This window comes from Ursus maritimus, unplaced genomic scaffold (assembly GCF_017311325.1).
Source record: "Ursus maritimus isolate PB19 unplaced genomic scaffold, ASM1731132v1 scaffold_11, whole genome shotgun sequence".
In the NCBI taxonomy this organism is placed as follows: domain Eukaryota; kingdom Metazoa; phylum Chordata; class Mammalia; order Carnivora; family Ursidae; genus Ursus; species Ursus maritimus.
The window spans coordinates 31577133-31591585 of NW_024423453.1; the positions used below are offsets into that span (position 1 = coordinate 31577133).

The 14453-nt window shown below is 36.6% G+C and overlaps 1 protein-coding gene across 2 annotated transcripts in view; it reads left to right on the top strand.

Moving 5' to 3' along the window:
- ZNF330 (zinc finger protein 330) overlaps positions 1-14208 on the top strand; it is a 19075-nt gene extending 4867 nt beyond the window's left edge. For both annotated transcript variants that reach the window (XM_040626333.1, XM_008685426.2), the window contains 6 exons: positions 2326-2405; positions 6415-6541; positions 6782-6886; positions 11073-11119; positions 12173-12290; positions 13439-14208. In XM_040626333.1, coding sequence (XP_040482267.1) covers positions 2326-2405; positions 6415-6541; positions 6782-6886; positions 11073-11119; positions 12173-12290; positions 13439-13713 — 752 coding nt within the window. In that variant the 3' untranslated portion in view covers positions 13714-14208. The remainder of the gene's footprint in view (positions 1-2325; positions 2406-6414; positions 6542-6781; positions 6887-11072; positions 11120-12172; positions 12291-13438) is intronic.
- The last annotated feature ends 245 nt before the right edge of the window (positions 14209-14453 follow it).

Sequence of the window (14453 nt, forward strand, 5' to 3'; positions counted from 1 at the left end):
TAGACCATTGAGAATAAATGTATTCCACATTTACTGGTGCCAGTTTTTTCTGTTTGGCACTTAGCATATCTGGAATTTCCTCATATGTTTTCCCAAGTGATTTCAGTAGAGTTCCTGAGGTATGTATTCAGTTCCCAGGTATTTATTCAGAGTAAATGATTATTCAAAGTAAACTAAATGGTAAAACTAAATGGTAGTCCGTACAAGAAGATTGGTGTTTCCCAAATAGCCTTCCACAGAATATTTGAGGTATTAATAGGTCTTGTCTTTTCTTTCTCTCTCTCTTTTCTTTCTTTCTTTCTCTTTCTTTTTTCTTTTTTCTTTCTTTCTTTCTTTCTTTCTTTCTTTCTTTCTTTCTTTCTTTCTCTTTCTCTTTCTCTTTCTCTTTCTCTCTTTTTCTCTCTCTCTCTTTCTCTCTCTCTTTCTCTTTTTTTTTGAGAGAGGGAGAGACAGAGGGAGGGGCAAAGGGAAAGGGAGAGACAGAATCCCAAGCATGCACCATGCCCAGCACAGAGCCTGATACAGGGCTCGATCTCGCAACAATGAGATCAGGACCTGAGCCAAAAGTAAGTCAGACACTTAACCAACTGAGTCACCCAGGAGTCCCTTAATAGGTATTTCTTAAAATAATGCATACATTTGAGAAATGCTGCTTACTCATCCCTGTGTTTCTATCTGGGAGATTTCTGTTACATATTTGTATGTTAAGGGTTCTGAAGACCTCCAGTAAAGAAACCTAATTAATTTTGTTCACACCACATTTACTCCCCAAACTTTTATTTGAACAAATATTCCCTTTGGTTATGGGGTGATAGTTTCAGGTGGAACACAGTTTGGGATATAGTCACATAAATGTGTTTATGTATGATAACATTGCAGAAAATTAGGAAAGTTTAGGGCTACATCCCTGAATATTTCTAGTGTAGTTTTGGTTTTCAAAGGGGCCATCCTTTGAGGTTTATCAGCTCAGGTCTTACTCTCAGAGTCATGAGTTTAAGCCCAGCATTAAGCAGGCCTAGCATGGAGCCTACTTAAAAAAAAAAAAAAAAAAAGAAAATACTGGCCTAGAGAGACTACTTGTCTGCCAGTTTTTGTATCCTTATTTTATAAAAGACGAATGAATCTAGAATGAGAAAATAGAGGGGTGCCTGGTTGGCTCAGTCAGTTAAGTGTCTGACTTCGGCTGGGATCCAGCCCTGTGTTGGGGTCCCTGCTGGGAGGGGGTGGCAGGGTCCAGTTGTCCGGCTCCCTCTGCCCCTCCCCCAGCTTGTGCATGCTCGCTCACTCTCTGTCAAATAAGTATAATCTTAAAAAAAAAAAAAGAGAAAATGGATTATGGAGATTGAGTTCTTGCTAGGACCATCCCATATTTTCAGTGTTGTCTGGGCTTGAATTATATAGTGCTATGTACGTGAATTTATTTCCCACTTACTGATTCTTGTACTTAGACATGGAACAGTTAGGTAGCTGGTGTCTCTCATTTCCAGTCTCTCTTCCCATTTCCTGTTGTCCTAGCTTTGTTCCTCAGATAATCAAGATAATGGAAAATTGTGCACCTTCTGTGTGTTTCACGTTCTACTTTGCAGAATCTGAGATGGGTGATTAATATGTCCCCATTAATCTTGACATAGTATATGAGTGAATTTCCTGATAGTGTTTCATGTTGGTGATTTGCTGCTAGAATAGAGCTTTTGTGGCTATATGGAGATTTTTAGCTCTATCACTGTATTCCTGTTTTTTCCGCTCATTTGGGCACTATTTCAAAATTCTTTTGGAAAAATGTTTATTTGGGGGCTATGTTTGTAAATTTTTACATATAGATAAACTAATAAGTGAACCAGGTAAATTGCATTCTCACTGTTTGGTTTGGTTTGAGATGTTCTGTGTAAAGAAAGAAACAATAACTTCAGACCAGGCTGTTTTTATGTGAAGTATAAACTGTAAAATTCATTTTAAGGCATAGCTTTTTAAAATCTGTATTCATTCATCTGAAAATTCACAAGATTTTAAACTGCTTTAATGATTGTTAGATTACAGACTAACTTGGAATTTCTGATTTTAGTGCAAACAATAATTAGCATATAATTTTATTGTGTAATACATTTTTATAGATTTACTAATAAATTTCTAATCTTAAAAGATCTGATTCAGGTTAGATCTGTGTTACATTGATCTCATTTTTTTTAGTAACATGAGCAGTAAACTGATTTGTATCCATTTTCAAGTTATTCCTGTAGGAATTGAGGCTAGATAAAAAGCGACATCAGTGAGTACTTACATGTACTACTTTGCAAGAATAATAATGCAAATTTGTCTCTTTACTAGGGAAAACAAAGTGCATGATGAAGTCTTCAGACTGTGTCATAAAGCATGCTGGTGTGTACAGTACTGGCCTTGCAATGGTGGTAAGTTTCTTGTCTTCCATCTCTTAGATGAGCAGGTTTCCAAGCATAAGAACCATTTCTGACCAATGGTTATTTTTTCTAAATAGCACTGTGTTCTCCGTGCGTGATTCAGTCAACCTGGAGTTTTCTGGATTATCTGCGGCATTTTCTTTGTATGATTTTCCTATATTACCCACTTATTTTTGGTTCCTTCCGTTTTTTCTTATTGGAAAACATATAAGAAATGGAAACTTTTTTAAAGTTGACTTAAACAAAAATTCATTTGTCAATGGTACCTTTCTAAAGTATCTTAATCAGACTTCATAGAATGTCATTTACTGTACTAAAAGCCCTGCTTAAGCAAGGTGCAAGCTTTTGGTTAAAAAGCAGCTTAGTTTCAAAAGAACCTAGTATCTGTAGCTTTTTTATAGCTTTACATTTCAAAAAAGAATACATATTTAACATAGACTTACATAGAATTTCCTCATTACATTAGAATTTTCTAAGGAAATTCATTGTTTTAAATAGGCATACCTCAGAGATACTGTGGGTTGGTTCCAGACAGTTGCAATAAAGCAAATACTGGAATAGAACAAGTCAAAATTAACTTTTTGATTTCCCAGTGCATGTAAAGGTTATGTTTACAGTACTTACTATACTGTAGTCTATTTAATGTATAATAGCATGAATCTAAAGAAACATTTTAAATACCTTAATTAAATATTGCTATAAAGTGCCATCATCTGATCTTTCAGTGAGTTGTAATCTTTTGCTGGTGGAGAGTCTTCCCTCAATGTTCTTGGCCGCTGATCAGGGCGGTGGTTGCTAAAGGTTGGGGTGGCTGTTGCAATTTCTTATAATAACAATTTCTCCATAGCCTGTGATACTATTTAATAGCATTTTACCCACAGGAGAACTTCTTTTAAAATTGAAGTCAGTCCTCTCAAACCCTGCTGGTGGTTTATAAACCAAGTTTATGTAATATTCTCAATCCTGGGTTGTCATTTCAACAGTCTTCACAGTGTCTTCACCAGGAGTAGATTTCATCTCAAGAAGTCACTTTCCTAGTTCATTCATAAGAAGCAACTCCTCATCTGTTTTATCATGAGATTGCAGCAATTCAGTCCCATCTTCAGGCTCCACTTTTTATTCTCTTGGTATTTCCACTACATCTGCAGTTACTTTCTCTAGAGAAGTCTCGAACCTGTCAAAGTGTTATCTAAGATGGTTGGAATCAATTCTTCCTAACTTCTGTTAATGTTGATATTTTGATCTGTTCCCATGAATCCCAGGTAATGTTCTTAAAGGCATCTAAGATTGTGAGTCTTCTCCAGGTTTTCAGTTTACTTTGCCCGGGTCCATTAGATGAATCACCATCTATGGCAGCTATAACCTTACAAAATGGCACCGGTGATGCAGGGTAGCCACATACCTTGAATTTATTAAAAATACACTAGCTGTGAAGTGCAGTACAATGAAGCACAATAAAATGCTGTAATAAAAAAAAATAAAAAAAATGTGTGATCCATTTTGCTCTCTTTTTCACGCAAAAATACCTCTTTAACCAATTTTACTGTATTCTGTTGTGTGGTTTATTTATTTTTTTTTAAAGATCTATTTATTTATTTGAGAGAGGAGTGGGTGCGGAGGAAGAGGGAGAGAGAAACCCACGCAGACTTGACACTTGAGTGTAGAGCCCGACGTGGGGCCAGTTTCATGACCCTGAGATCACAACATGAGCTGGAACCAAGAGTCAGATGCTTAAAAGACTGCGCCACCCAGGTGCCCCACTGTTGTGTGATTCTATGCTCAGGTCCAAATTTCATTCTCTAAGGAAAGTAATAGCACTTCTATGTCAAGCAGATACTTTATTTATAGCAACATCCCAAGAACATAATTTTCTATCTTGAAGCACACGTTTATATGATCTATTTCACGTGAGCATATCTTACAGAAGCAAGAAACTAGACATATTCATCAGTATCTTGTGAATTTCTCCACATTTTAAATATAGGATTGTCAGTGTTATCTTTATTCATAAATCAGTGTAATCTTCCTTGGTAGCTTGCTTATGTCCAAATTTATCAAATGCTTTTTAAAAAATTCACTAAGTTGTATGAATGTGAATGATCTCTTATATAAAACATTTCAGTAGACTCATGTATCATTAGCTGTAAATTCTAGAAAAGTGATTTTTCTGGGAATCTTCTAGTTTCCTGTTGAAATTCCCTCTCTCTTCCCTCTTCTCTACCCTGCTTTGCCCTGGGAACCTGGCCTCTGTGTATGGACTGGATCAATGGCTTTCTTACCTTCTGGCTTCCCTTTGGGTTCAGCCAGTGGAAAACCCTGGCAGGACACCTGTAGATGGGAGGACAGTACAGCCTGGGTTTTATTAGCTTATCCTAGTTTGGACATGGATTAGCCGCAGTTCCTCTCCGTATGGCCAGGTAATCCTCTCCACACTGCCCTCTCTCAAGGTTCTGGTAACTCCCTCCACTCCCCGTGTTTTAGGCTCAGGGGTGGTAACTGCATCATCCCTTATGTTTTTTCTAAGCCATTCCCTGTCCTTTGGAAATCATCTCTTGTAAATTCTCCTGGATTACTCAGTTTAGTGTGTCATCTTCTTGTTGCTAGAACTTTGGATGTTCCAAGAGATATATTTGAGGATTTACCATCCACAGTGATAATCCATTTTTACAGCTCAAAAAACATCTTTCCTATTTGTTCTTTACTACTTCTGTTACAGTCTCACTGAATTGAGATTCAGAGCACTGTGATTTAAATCCCAGCTCCACTGTAACGTAGCTCTGGGATTTGCACTTAAGCCTTGGGCCCCTATTTGTCACTTGTAAAGGAAAGACCAGCTAGTCCCATTTTCTTTCTTTCTTTTCTTTTTCTTTTCTTTTTTTTTTAGAATTTATTTATTTATTTGTCAGAGAAAAAGAGCACACACAAGCAGGGGGAGCAACAGGCAGAGGGAGAAGCAGGCTTCCCACTGAGAAAGGAGCCCAATGCGGGACTTGATCCCAGGACCCTGGGATCATGACCTGAGACAAAGGCAGACGCTTAACCGACTAAGTCACCCAGGTGTCCCTAGTTCCATTTTCTTAAGATCCTTTCTAGCAATTAATACTCTATAGATGTCACTGTGCTATTGAAAGATTTAGTCTATCTTATCTTGATGTAGAATTGGAGAGTCTTACCCTATTATTTAATTCTGTGTATTTTATTTTAATTTTTTTTCCACAAAGAAATGTAGTGATGATTCAAAGCATAAGTCGCCTTAACAGAAAAAAGATGCTGACAGAAGTTTAATATTTTTTCCCAGTAATTCTAGAAAAGCTATGTGACTCATTTTGTAAATGATTCAGGAAGGAATTAAGTCAGAAATATTTCTAATTAAAAAAAAATTCAGTTTGGTTACTGTAATTGCTGTAGATAAGAATTCTTTTTTTTTTTTTTTTTTAAAGATTTTATTTTATTTATTTATTTGACAGAGATAGAGACAGCCAGCGAGAGAGGGAACACAAGCAGGGGAAGTGGGAGAGGAAGAAGCAGGCTTCCAGTGGAGGAGCCTGATGTGGGGCTCGATCCCGGAACGCCAGGATCACGCCCTGAGCCTTAGGCAGACGCTTAATGACTGAGCCACCCAGGCGCCCCTGTAGATAAGAATTCTTAAATGTGGATTCTGGACACCATTCGAATTAGAATTCAGTTTGAAGGCAGCACTTTTAAATCCGTGACTTACTTTAATGATCAGTATTAGGATTAAGTATGTAGTTTCCCCCTTCTTTTTCTTTTGATTTATAGTCAGGTTTTTTTATATTGTAAATACCTGTTGGTGAAGTAATTTGATTTTCAGAGAACTTTCTTTAATTTTGGCTTAAACAAAATTTAATGAAGTTACCCACTATCACTGAGGGTTGATAAATTGCTAAATGTATACAGTTTTGATGGTTGCCATTGGCTAAACAATGGTTGCAGCCAGGCAAGTGACAGAGATTAATTTTGTGTGTTCCTTGGTTGCAAGGGTGCAATATGTGACTTCTGCGAAGCTTGGGTTTGCCACGGCAGGAAATGTCTCAGTACACACGCCTGTGCCTGCCCTCTTACTGACGCTGAGTGTGTGGAGTGTGAGCGAGGCGTCTGGGACCATGGTGAGTGATTACGTACGAGCAGTGAACTTTACTGTAAGCAAAGGCTGACTTTGAAATATTCTGGATGCTCTTTTTATATGAGTATCCACTTTTTTATGGTTGAGTTTGGCAGTTTTCATTGCAGCCTTTACCAGAACAAAAACTGTGTTACTTTGGTGTAATTCTGAAATAAATCGCTTGACTTCTTTAAATTGAAATTTGTCATGTTTACATTTGTGCGTTTTGTTTTTTAATTCATAGGAGGCAGAATATTCAGTTGTTCTTTTTGTCATAACTTTCTCTGTGAAGATGATCAGTTTGAACATCAAGCCAGCTGTCAGGTCTTAGAGGCGGAAACATTCAAATGTAAGTTTTTATAAATTAGATGTCCTTTATACCCAGGATTCTTGATAGTTTAAGTGTGAGACTCAAAAAAGAATCTAGTTTTTCATGCAGGCTTTTGTGGTCTGTAATTCAACTTAATATCTATTTTCTGTTTCTAAAAAAAATTCAGAACCACATGATGTTTTTTTCAGTAGGGATGCCACTGGCATTTTGGTTGGGTCAGTTCTTGGTTATGTGGGATTGATCAGACATTATAGGACTTGTAGCCTTCCTGGTCCTGGGTACGAAATATCATTTTCACCTCCAAGTTCGAGTTACTATAACAAGTCCCACCCCTACCAACCCCCAACCCACGTACATTTCCAAATGCCTTCAAGTAAGTGATATGTGATACTACCCCTGGTTTGTTCCTGCTAGTTGGTTTCGGTGACTGTTAGACAAAAGTATGCATTAGAAAGACCTGCGGAGGTTTTTTTGAGAACATAGGCACCCAGGCCTCATCTCTGGCGATTCTTTCAAGTCTGTGGTAGGTGCAGGCATATGTATTTTACCTACACACATAATTGTCATGTAACTTCCAGTTTGAAAACTAGTGTTACTGACTGGGTATTATCAATGGTATTATCTTTACTGATAGATTGTGTTTTATAATTTCTGCATTATTTTTGATTCTCAAAAGCTCAAGATTTAGAGTCAAACATTACTTAAATTCTACCTGCTGGTTATGTGATTTTGGGCAGATCACCAAATCTTCCTCAAGCTGAGTTTCCTTATATATTAAAGGAAGATGCTAATTTCTTTTTCAAAGAGTTAATTAAAATGAGAATCCATATAAAGTGTTATTATGGTACCTTTTACTTAGAAGGCCCTTATTAAATAGTTGATATCATTATAGAAAAGGCTGAAATTCCCCAGATACTTACTTCCTTGAGTTTGGTTTTTGTTTTGATATGAAATGCTAGTCTCTGTATTCTCCTATAAATTTAAAGTTGATAAGTTACCAGTTTTAATATATGTCTATATATAAATGCATATATATGTAATTCTTAAAATATTCCTATAGAAAAACTCTCAAAGGTTAAAGAACATCTCAAAGTAGATAGCAGTTTTGAGCCATTCTTAGGCTTCTGCAAAATGTATAATACAAAAATTGAATTACTTTATTTGGGGCTTGAGAGCTTTGAGTATTTTGTAGCATTTGAACCACAAAGATGGGCAACTGTGAGTGATAAGACTGTAATTTCATCAGAAAGTTTTAGTGATTCAGTAAAAGACAAAGGAAAAATACAAAAGCAGAATAGTTGACAGGATTTTAAGATAAATCTGTCATCATGTCTTTGATACCTGATATGAAGGTCATGCTCATTGCAGGTTCCCGGGTATCTTTGGTTTACTGTAATTTATCTTCTTTACTTCTTTTTTTCTTGCTTTATTTTTTTCTTGCCGTTCTTTCTTTGCCGGTTGCCATCCAGTGCTTGTTTTTTCTGAAATATTTTCCTAACCATACCCATAGGCCCCAAAGTTATAGCTTGTTTCCACCCCCTTAATTGGTCATATCTCATCATTTATAGGTTTGACTTTACTTAGGAATTGGGAGATCCAGAAGTTCTTTAAAATACTTATTTACCTGCATTATCAGTGGGAAGGATGTTTTAAGAAAAAACAAAAAAAATGTGTTGACTCTGCCTCTATTTTTTTAAATAATTAAAATGGCTCCGGGACTTCTAATTTAAAATGGCTTGTTATCAGCAGGTTTTCATGCATGGCAACCTGCTCTCTTTAAAAATACTCTGAAGACATAGAGATAGATTTAGAATGGAAACCATTCCCTAGTTTAAAACTAGGAAAGTCAAAGTGTTTTTAGAATCTGGGAGAAATGCATTGTTTATGTAAGTCCAAGATTGTAACTCTTGGGGAGAGGAATAACTGGGCAGTGAACTGGAGTGCATATGTGTGGCTTGAGGTAATTAGGGAAAGAAGAATGGTAGGGCCACGTTCCATCCTAGTTTGAGTTCCCAGAAGAAAGGATGAGGGTAAGATAGGCAACAACTAATTTCTTGGGATCATGTCTGTGGCATGTCGACGACTCAAGTAGTGGAGGTAGGAGAAGATTCTATATCAGAAATGCCTGGGGCTCCTGGGTGGCTCAGACGGTTAAGGTCTGCTCCGGTCATAATCCCAGGGTCCTGGGATCGAGTTCCGCATCAGGCTCTCTGCTCAGTGGGGAGCCCGCTTCTCCCTCTGCCTGCTGCTCTGCCTTCTTGTGCTCGCTTTTTTTCTCTCTCTGTCAAATAAATAAAATCTTAAAAAAAAAAAACAAAAAAAACAAAAAAAAAAACAAAGAGAAATGCCTGATGTACACTGGGAGATTGGGTTGGGAGCTTTGTACTTCCAGGATGTGTTCTGGCTATGTATTTAAAAGAGATTTATAACATTTTGGTTAAATATACCCCCCCCCTTTTTTTTTTGACCAAATGAAGAAGGAGCCAAAAAACTCTCTGGGCGTATCTTCAGGTGGAAATGATTGAGATTTCAGATTTTTGTCCCCACAGACTGAATGAAATAATATGGTTATTATTGGAGTAATTTGGTATACTTATATATGCCTAATATAGTTAACCCTTGAACAATATCAGGGTTAGGGGCACCAACCCTCTGCATAGTTGAAAATCTGCATATAACTTCTGACTTCCCCAAAACTTAACTGCTAATAGCCTACTGTTGACCAGAAGCCTTACTGATAACATAAATGGTTGATTAACACATATTTTGTATGTATTATATATTCTTACAATAAAGTAAGCTAGAGAAAGTAAAATGTTACTAAGGAAATCATAAGGAAGAGAAGATACATTTAAAGCACTGCACTGTATTTATTGAAAAAAATCTGCACATAAGCGGACTTGGACAGTTCAAACCCATGTTGTTCAAGGGTCAACTGTATATAGTAAATACTCAGTTGATTTTTAACTTTTATTATTAACACGTAGGACAAATAATACATATCCAACTGAATTACTGGCATTACTGTGGAAGAAAGCAGGATGGTTGGACAGAAGCAATAATAATACACATAATTAAGAGCATCATTTCTGAGTTTAAAAAAAATATTTGCCTGTTCATATTAAAAAGGCTACCCATGAACCATGCAAAACTAAGTAAGAGAATTCCCAAATTAGAAACATCTGGTCAAATATTTGCATTAAAAAGACAGGCTTCCTTTTATTTGTTTTCCTTTTTATTATTTCAAGACCTCTAAGTGAATTGGAAGTTAATGGTTTATATTCAGGCTTTATTAGGGTAAGGCTTAGTTTATTTTCTCTCTCTCTACCTCTGGTACTTTTTTTTTTCTTTTTCCATATCTGGCACAGTCAGTATGTGCCAGACATTCTGGCTTTTTTGATGTATTTGCATTTAAGTTTAGGTTTTTCCTCAGTAATTATAGGTGGTGACCAAAATTAACATGGCTTATTGACTAAAATAGGAATAAAATATTTTGGGATTTTTTCCCATCTTTTACTGCCCACTTGAACATTATTTTCTCTTCATAGCCATCCTTTCTACCTGACATATTCTCTTCCCTTATCAGAAGTTATGCAAAAAATGGCAATAGCCTGTGTCATCAGGAGAGATTATATATTAATGGAGAAAATTACTCTTTTAAAAATTTATTTATTAAAGATTTTATTTATTTGAGAGAGAGAGAGCGCGCAAGCAGGGGGAGGGGCAGAGGGAGAAGCAGACTCCCCACTAAGCGGGGAGCCCCACGCGGGACCCTGGGATCATGACCTGAGCCTCATGCAGGCAGACACTTCACCGACTGAGTCACCCAGGCGCCCCGTTTTTTAAGACTTAAGCATTATGTGATAAAGGGAAGAACTTCAGCCAGTGCCATGGAAAAAAGGATGTCTCACCATTTCAGTTTTCTAAATATAATTAATGAAGTTTGCCATCTCCTGGATCTGGAGAAATGGAAGATTGGAGAATCATTAGTGCCATACTAGCGAAAGAATGCTGGGTATGTGCACTTTGTTTTCTTCCTCCTGGCTGGGGATTCCATCCATTTTATGTGTCTTCTAGGTTATATTATGAGACAAGAAAAATGTTAATAATTGATCTAAATACCTCAAATATAAATCTGTGGAAAATAGTGTTTTTGTTCCAAGTTTGAATCTGGACATTATGTATTATGTATTTTTGCCCATAGGTGTTTCATGCAATCGACTTGGTCAGCATTCCTGTCTCCGTTGTAAGGTATACTTGTTTGTTTGTTATTTTTAGATTTTGTTTTTATTCCCAGTACTCCTCCACCTCAGATTATTTATAGCTGTAGCTATAAATTAATCTACGAGGGCCTTTAAACATTATGTAGTTTACTTCTTTAATTTGGAGATTGTGAAATTGAATTGGGAAAGCTGAGTGACTTTCCAAAGGTCATCCAGTTGGCTTATCTAATGTGACACTAATGCACATATCTCCTGAATCTTGGCTCAGTGTTTTTACACCTTAGGTTTATGGAGAATATTCTGACCAAAATGTTGAGGGTATATTTTAATTAGCATCAAAATTCACTTGCTTAGGAGAGTTTGAGTAAAGTGAGGATTTCCATAATGTTCTGTTTCCTTAGATCTTGTCTCCAGCATTTCCGTTTGTTAAAGATCACTGAACAGGTGCAGCCAATTCACTTCCTGTCAGAAACATGTCTCTGATTCTTCTGGTCCTAACCCTGTCTCTTCTTTCTCTCTCAGATCTGCCCCAATTTGACCAAATGGCTTTCAGGTGTTGTCTATGCTGTTTCCTCTGCCTTAGATTCCTCTTCCAATTTTGTTTACCCTCCTGTACCCTTGTTCTCCTTCAGATCTCAGCCAACATGTCATGTTTCCCAGGAAGCCTTTCCTGAATCCTGTAACTGGTTTGGTGCCCCTCCGCTGCTCTTCCCTTTCAGTGCACAGTGTCTCGCAATTACCTTTCCTCTTGTCTGTGTCCTGGTTAGGTTATATATCTGTGAGGGTGAATACGCTATTCACCATTATGTCATCAGGGGCTTTGTGTTATTTATGAATGAATCAGTGTGGCTAGTCATACCCTGTATATAGTTTCTGCTTTATGTTAGGTCATAGTTCAGAGAGGTCTGGCAAAGACTATTTCCCTTAAGAAATTTAAATCAGGAGTGTGACCAGTCCTAACAAAAGTCTTAATCTCTACCCTAACAAAACTGCCTTTAAATTTCCTGGAAATATTGAATGATAATTTTGTATATTTTTTGAATTATTTATTTACTTGCTTATTTTTACTTCTCCTATATAGGCTTGTTTCTGTGATGATCACACAAGGAGCAAAGTGTTTAAGCAAGAAAAAGGAAAACAGCCTCCCTGCCCCAAATGTGGACACGAAACTCAGGAAACTAAGGATCTCAGCATGTCAAGTAAGGCTCTTCTTAAAATATCAATAGAGTGATTTTACTTTCTTGCTTAGACAAGATTTATCTCTTTTTTTTCTCTTTCTATTTTTGTTTTTGACTCTTCTTCGTATATGAAAAGATGAATGTGTTCTCTTAAGCAAATGGAATTTTACAGCCTTGGAAAATTTGTGGGTGAAGTTTCTCAATTTAACTTAAGAAATACACCATCATTCACTTTGATATTTGGCATTTGACTCAGTTAATGACATAGTGAATACTGAAATTTAAGACCAAAAAGTGATTTTTCTGCCTTTGCTGAAGCTTTCCTTGTTAAATAATTGAGCAGCTATAAATCTTTAATATTCGAGTGCTGGTAATCTTCAGTGCTTGGAAGTAGGAATTCATTCTGAAGCTTTTTGTAGGTGTGTGGTATTTGAGCAGCTATGCGTATTATGTAATATATCACTACTATAGGAAATTGTTTTGTGGTTTTTATATAACTTTTCTATGAAGGAATAACACTACTACAAACAAGCTTGTAGTAACACAGCTTATAATTTTGTTAAAGAGAAACATAGAATGGATGGTTCCATAGAGTGGAACCAGAATTCTAAATGACTCTGACAGTACTTTTGTTTAATCAAAGATGTAGTTGTACAATGAGTCTCACACTGATGGTTTTGCTGATTTTTTGCACTAAACCATATTGCCTCTTAGAAGAAATGAAGGGCTTTGTCTTGTCGGACACCAGAAGTATAGAGTAGTTCTCTTAAGAAAAATGTAATGACATGAAATCAACAGTTCTGTGATTTGAAAATAAAATTTTAATCCATCAAATGAAGAGCATTTTAGTTTTTAACATGCCTTATTTGAATTCTGTTTAGAGAGTGCTGTTGTTCTTATTTTGTTTTCCAACTTTTTCTAGATTTAGTGAAATGACAGTGTTGTCTTTATTTTTTGTTATGTATGGTATGTATATAGACTCTGAGTAGGATAGAACTGATGGCTGTTACTAAGGTCTCCTTTCTTTCCAGTGAAGTACTAAGTGAGGAAATTAGGAAAATGGGAGTAAGAAGCAGCCAATCAAATTCATACAATTTTGTATACTGTAGAGGAAGGTGAAGATGTAAAGAATCGGAACAAGGTGCCATGTACATATCTGTCTTTTGCAGCACGCTCCCTGAAATTTGGCAGGCAGACTGGAGGCGAAGAGGGAGATGGAGCTTCTGGGTATGATGCCTATTGGAAGAACCTTTCTTCCGATAAGTATGGTGATAGCAGCTACCATGATGAAGAGGAAGATGAAGATGAAGCAGAGGATGATGAAGAGGAGGAAGATGAAGTTGGAAAGGATTCAGATGCTGAGTCATCAGATTTATTTACTAATTTGAATTTAGGAAGGACCTATGCCAGTGGTTATGCTCACTATGAGGAACAAGACAACTAGGAGAGCAGCTTGCCCGTGGGTGACCGTGTCTGAGAGGAGCCAGAATATGTGTGTTCGATGAATTGGGTGTGGATGTTCAGAAGTACTGTCACTTAGCCTTGTGCGGAAGACTAGTTCCACTCACGGGGGCAAGGAGTAGGGCATAGCATTTTTATAGGAACTGATAATCAGGCTTATAGTGTAAGAAAAAATGAATTCCGGATGTGAGATGTTTATTGATCCAAGCAATTGAAGCATCATGGATTGGAGTTTTACTGATTTCAGTAATCAGTAGGTTATGCCAATTAGATACATATACAGGATAAAAGAATAGGGTGGTAATATATTTGATTGAAATTAAATTGCTGTTTTTATTAAAAAACACTGCTTATATTCATTCTGTCTGATTTTGTAAGATGGTAATGGGTAAAACAAATTATTGCATTTTTCCTTGTAGGTCCACAGGATGAGAGTCAGATGTTAAATGCTGAATTTTCATTAAATATTCATATTATCTTAAGGAGTCATGATATGTATGTTTTAGCAATTACTCATTCATTTTTTTTTTCACAGTGTATGCCCTGAACAGTACCTGTTATTAATGCCTAACTGCGTAGACAAAGGTGACTACAGAGCTAGTTTTCAGAGACACAGAGACAGAGACGGTAGTATTACACAGATGCATTATGCATTTGTCTTTGAATAAATCTAGTATTTCACTTATATACTTTTGATAGTTCTTGTTCTAAACTTTTTAAACT